General features: G+C 57.3%; 1 protein-coding gene across 1 annotated transcript in view; it reads right to left on the reverse strand.

The window, feature by feature from the left end:
• Window positions 1-932: 932 nt before the first annotated feature.
• TOX2 (TOX high mobility group box family member 2) overlaps window positions 933-5,755 on the reverse strand; it is a 132,563-nt gene continuing 127,740 nt past the window's right edge. The window contains exons 5-9 of the mRNA XM_027078265.1: window positions 5,314-5,541; window positions 4,768-4,848; window positions 3,552-3,947; window positions 2,725-2,852; window positions 933-1,908 (exon numbers count right to left, since the gene is read on the reverse strand). Of these exons, the coding sequence (XP_026934066.1) occupies window positions 1,872-1,908; window positions 2,725-2,852; window positions 3,552-3,947; window positions 4,768-4,848; window positions 5,314-5,541 (870 nt within the window). The 3' untranslated portion in view covers window positions 933-1,871. The remainder of the gene's footprint in view (window positions 1,909-2,724; window positions 2,853-3,551; window positions 3,948-4,767; window positions 4,849-5,313; window positions 5,542-5,755) is intronic.

The following is a 5,755-nucleotide window of genomic DNA, read 5'->3' on the forward strand; positions in this document are numbered from 1 at the left end:
ACGCTCCACATAGGGAAGGAAATCGTGACCACATGAAATATTTATGCTTCACGTCGCAATGATGCTACTGACATGACAGCGTGTTGTCTTTGTTTGGCTGGTTTTTCTTTTTTTCTTTTTCCAAAGTGGATTGCAAAGCGCCCCCCGCAGTGAGGGGGGAAACTGCCCACAGAGAAATTGCGCCTCATCCCGGGAGCTGTTGTCTGGGCGAAGCGGGGCTACATGATTGGAGAACGAGGGGCCAGGACCGTGGAGCCTCCTCTGTCTGGGTCATGGGCCTGGTTTGGGGTGCCAGCACCTGTCCCCCTCCTCAAAATAGCTGTGTCATGGGGCGCAAAAGTTGCAGTCTCCCCAGAGCTCCACGACACCAGCGACTGTGATTTTTCCAGATACAATTAAAGTAGTCACGTAATTATTACTTTTTTGGGAAGTACCACCCCCTAAAATCTGTCAGGAAACCTGGCTAGGAGCCTCTCCTTGTCTGGGATCCTGGCTACACTCGGGCTTGGAGGAGTCCCTCTGCCCGCCCTGGGCTCCTGTTGCCCTGAACCCACATCTCACCTCCACCAGACTGGAAGCTTCCAGAGGTCAGAGGCCCCATCGGTGGCGAGGGAGTGGTCGGTAGGGACTCACTGCGGTCACCTGCCCGTGAGGGCCCTTGCGTGGCCAGCACTCTACGCCAGAGCGCCTGGAATCATCATGAGAACCCTACGTGTTCACACCATCATTATCCCACTTCTACAGATGGGAAGACTGAGGCCAGCAGGGCTCTGTCACCCATAGAGACCCTTGGGGGTGGGGAAAGGGCAGGTGGGACTTTGCCCTCAATCTGACTGACACCAGAGCCTCTGTCCTGGTGAAGCCACCACCAAAGTCCACTCCAGAAGGCCTGGCCCTGGCTTACCAAGTGTAAGGAGAGACAGGCTTGTTGCCAACTTTTCAGAAGTTTTATTATAAAGAAATTCAAGAGAAGCACTGTGCACCGAGGCAGACATTTGCAGGGTCAGAAAACGGCTGCAAACATTAAGAACCCAAACCCAAACCGAGCCCCCAAAGCACGCACACTTCATGATAAACTGCAGTGTCGTTCTCAGTTGTTCCTTATAAATAGACAGAAGTCGTTGTTGCCCATTTTAAATAAACGTATGATCAAAAAAAAAAAAGCGCAACGTCTCTGAGTGTGGCTAGAAATCGTCCGGTTCCTGCTGTACAGATGATCAAACGGTTTGGCCGCTTCTTTCGTGCACATCTCCCTTAAGATAACACTTAAAAAAATGTGCTAAGGGTCATAGAAAATGCTTTTTACCTTAAAGGAATCTACTTTCCCCCCACCCCTCCCCACCCTGCAACAAAATAATCTTACAGGTGTCTTCAGCACAGTTTCTAAAACACTTAGTCAACTAGTACTTACACGGAGCCAACAGTTTATGTTTCATAATGTCTTGTTCGCACTGTAAAACCGTATTTGCACATCTGGGGCGGAGCTGGTCCCTGCCCTATGCATCTGGGGGCGGGTTTCTGCTGCAGAGTGATCCGTCCAGGGGCGGCTCACGTGACTTTGGGCTGGGGCCAGACGTCCCGACGTGGGGTACGGTGGCAGGGAGAGGAGCAGGGTTCACAGTAACCCTGGAGCAAGCAGGTCAGGGGGCGGAAGGTTCCTGCAGGTTCTTTGGGCTGGCGGCGGGCGGTGCGCTGCCTCTGCAGAGTCTGGTGGGAGGTTGAGGAAGAGACTCAGCCCGGGGCCGTGGTCGTGTCACTGCTCTCTCTTCTCCGGCACCCTGCTTCCTGCCAAGGCCTCTTTTCTGCTGTCAGCCCTTCAGGCTCTGAGCAGTGCCCTTCCAGCAAGCCTCAGGGAGGAGAGGGAGGTGGGCTTAGGTGAGGTAGAGCGATTTATCCCTGGGGAGGAGGCTGGGGGAGAAAGGAGAGGCTGTCAGAGTGGATGTGACACCTCCACCCCGCCCCAGGCGCCCCCCTGGCCCTCAAGGGCCTGGACACAAGGCCCGGGGCACATCAGGACACCTGCTCCCTGGCCCTTCACGCCCTCCCTGGATTCGGCTGCCCCTCTGAGGATGAATGAGGGTCTGTCCTGGCCCCTCCCTGACTATCCACTGGGCAGAACCGAACACCCCTCCTGGAATCCTGGCAGGGGACCACCTGGTCCTCAGCAGAAACAAAAAGCTCAAACCTCAAAATGAGACCAAGTCTGTGCTGTGATTGGTGCCCAGAGCTCCCATGGGATCAGGCTGAAGCCAGTCTCCAGCTGAGGCCACGCCCTCGCTAAGCTCCCTCCCTGCCCTGGTCTGCTTCCCTCCCCCACCCCGTCTCCTGCAGGTTCTCCCTGAACATGTATACATCGTCGAGGACACCCAAATCCCTGCCTCAAGCTCTGCTTCTGAGGAAGCTGACTGAAGACAGATGGCTTAGCTATGAATGCCATGTCAAGCACTTGTGAAAAAGAACAGGATGGAAGGAAAACCAGCAAGAGTGAAGACAGGCTTTAGTTTCCCCTGCGGGCCTGGCAGCAGACCAGCTGAGTCCCTCTGGGGCCTTGTTTTGGTCCTCTCCTGAAGACGACGGGCACCCGGTGCCCAAGAGAACCTCCTGCAGGGCTGACAGTGACCTGCGGTGTCCCCCTTGTCTTTTCCCACCCTGTCATCCCGTCCTCACGCTCCACGTGTAGGCAGGACAAGGGCAGCACCAAGGGCGAGTGGGGTGAGGGCCGACCTGCAAGTGCTGATGCCACACTCCCCGCTGGGGTAACTGCTGTCCCAGTCTCCGCTGCTCGTGGGGTTGGATGGGCCAGGGGAGCGGGATCCGGAACCACTGGGGAACTCAGAGATGTGAGGGAAGTCCTGCCGAGGTGGGGAGGAGGCGGTGAGCAAAGGAGAGAGAATGGGGTGCATCTCAGGCAGCAAGAGGGGATGGGGGTGTGTTCACAGAGACACCTCCCCGGCTTATAAGAAATCTCTGCTCTGCCTCTCTGCCTGGAACGCTTCTTTCTTTTCCCTAGTAGAGCACGTTCTGGAAAATTCAACCCTTGTCTTAGCTACATGGGGGGGGGGGGTGACGGACTTTCTTTTCCTGGACCTCAGTTTCCCACTCTGTAAAATGGATTTCTTGGGCTGAGTGACCTCCTAGGGCCAAGCAAGCCTTGTAATTACCAGTGTCTGTGGAGCAATTCGGGGGTTCTGGCTTCAAAGGCTTTGGGGAGAGCCAGGAGCTAGGGTTGATCTAGCAGAAGCCACGGTGGCCTCAACCCCTCCAGCCAGAGAGCAGAAATGGACAGAGGCTGAGGGAGGAGGGTCTGAGGTACCCTAAGAATCTGAAGAATCTGTCTGGCTACTTGCCAACTGTTCTCTGCAGCCAGAGCATCTCACGCAAGGTGTACTCGCCCCATTTCACAGTTGCAGTAACTGAGGCTCAGAGAGGTAAGGTGCTAAGGCTGAGGTCACACAGCCGGTGAGTGGCAGGGCCAGTATTTGGAATCCCAAGCTGCCTCCCCTTTCTGCAAGGGGTCCCCGAGGGGCACGTTCTCACTGGACCCTGCTTACCTGTGGCCCTGGAGGTGAGGGGCTCACGGCCAACTGCACCTGGAGTGCCATGGGAGCGGGCAGGATGGGAGGCTGGGGGGCTGGGGACATGCTGACAGGTGGGCTGAGGAGGGTGCCCTGGGTGTGGGGCGGCAGTGGCAGTTGCTGGTGCAGGGGGCTGCTGAGAGGGAAGGAGGGGGGTGGTGGCGGGGATGCACTGAGGCCCGACAGCAGCGACTTGGAGCCCAGCGTGCGGGCAAGGCTGGCGGGGGAGGCCCCGCTGCGGAAGGCCTGCAGGTCGGATGGCGTCAGGAAGGAGGCCAGGCCTGGCACGGCGTACATGGGCTGCTTGGGTGGGAGCATTTTGGCCGGTGGGTTCGCCTGAGTGTTCTTCGTCTCACCCTGGTCGGGGGAGCTCTGGAAGGAGACAGACACCAGTCACTCTGGAGAAGGTGCATAAGCCAGAACTTGGGCCACGAGGTTCTGTGGTTTTGTCACCCACTGGCGTGGCTCCTGGATGGCCCTCAGGCCCCTGGGGAAAGAGCTGGGGACTCACCAGAGATAATCCAGGGTCGAGCACACTTGGCTCTGACCATCCAACCACCCCTGCTTTAATCCCTGGGGCCTCCCCTGCCCACGGGAGAACCCATGCTTCTCAGCCTGGCCCGAGGGGCCAGCATCGTCCAGCTGGGCTATCCTCTACTTAGGCTTCTCCCCGGCCTCTGCGCCTCAGTGTGGGCCGTTCCCTCGATTTGGGACACCCTCTTCGCTTGGCCCTTTATGGCCTAACCCAGAAGCCATGTCCTCTGTAGCAGCTTCCAGACCACCCGCTGCCCCCCGTGGACCACACAACCACTGCCAGTGCTGAGCCTCCTGCAGTGCTGGGGCTGAGGAATGAGGCAGAGGGCGCAGGACGGGAGGAAAGGCCACATCTGAAGACTGGCAAAACTGGGTCTCAATCCCGGTACAGCCACCTAACAAGCTGGCTACTCACAGGCAGGTCGCTTAACTCCACTGTGTAACGGGTCCTTCTTGGAAGAATTAAATGAGATGCATGTACACTATGCATGTAAAGCACGAGCTTGGCACAGAGGCGGTGCACTGGAGAAGGGACCACACTGGTCTTATCCATCCCTCCCAAGACCTATGGTGTTGACCATTCCCGCCTTGGTTCTTGCTCTAACCCTCAAGTGGCCCCATTCTTATCAGGGCTGGGCCTAGGGATCCCAGGTGTTACCTTGGAGACAAGGCTGGCCCTGTAGGCTGCCAGAGCCTTCAGATACTCCTTCTTCGCTGCTTCGGTCTTCCTCTTGTAGGCCTGAAAGATCCAAGATGTGGGCAGTATCGAGGAGAGGTCAGGTGGTCAGCCTGAGCTCACAGGGCTGGTAACTGGCATTTACCTCGGAGCTAGCTCTGCTCCTATTCTCCCTGCAGGCCCCTGAGAGGAGGCCACGGGCCTCTGGTCAGCGGATAAGAAAGCTCTGGCTTGGACCCCAGACTTTTAAGAGTTGGAGGCCAAGATGGATGAAGATGCCTGTTCTCATTTAACAGATGAGGAAGCAGAGGTCCAGTTTTTTTCTCCACTTAACCAAGTGGCTAGTGAACGCAGCTGCAAAACAGCCAGATCAGAAGGGTCCTACCTCCCCAGCTTACAGATGGGCAGACTGAGCCTAGCAAAGACCTCTGCAGGAGCCTCTAGTTCCAGAGGCTGGGCCTGGTTCCAGACCTTCCAAGTCTGACCTCAGAGGCTTGAGGGATGGCCCAGAAAGGGACGGAGGCTCACCTGCTTCTGCTCCTCTCCCAAGCTGTCCCACATGGAGGCCACGATTTTGGACACATCCCCGAAGGTTGCACTGGGGTTCTGTCCCTTGATGGCGGCCTGAGTGTCTCTGAAGAAAAGCGCGTAGGCCGACACAGGCTTCTGCGGCTCATTGGGGTCCTTCTTCTTCTTCTTCTTTGGGTTCTTGGCCTTTCTGCCGGGGTCGGCGGAGGGTCTCTTTTCTCCCGACATCTGCCCGGGTGAGAGGAGTCAGAAATCAGAGAAGTCCGGGACCTCCTGCCAAAGGGGACCTGACCCAGCCTCAGGCAGAGCTGGACTTTCCTCAGCTTTTCCCTGCTTGCCCAGCCCTGCTTATACACAGGCAGCACCTGGGGGCTGGCCCCGCTCCTCCCGGGCTTGAACACACACACACACACACACACACACACACACACACACACACACA

Source organism: Aethalodelphis obliquidens, unplaced genomic scaffold, assembly GCF_003676395.1.
Source record: "Aethalodelphis obliquidens isolate GAN/ISIS:26980383/991018 unplaced genomic scaffold, ASM367639v1 scaffold42, whole genome shotgun sequence".
NCBI lineage: Eukaryota > Metazoa > Chordata > Mammalia > Artiodactyla > Delphinidae > Aethalodelphis > Aethalodelphis obliquidens.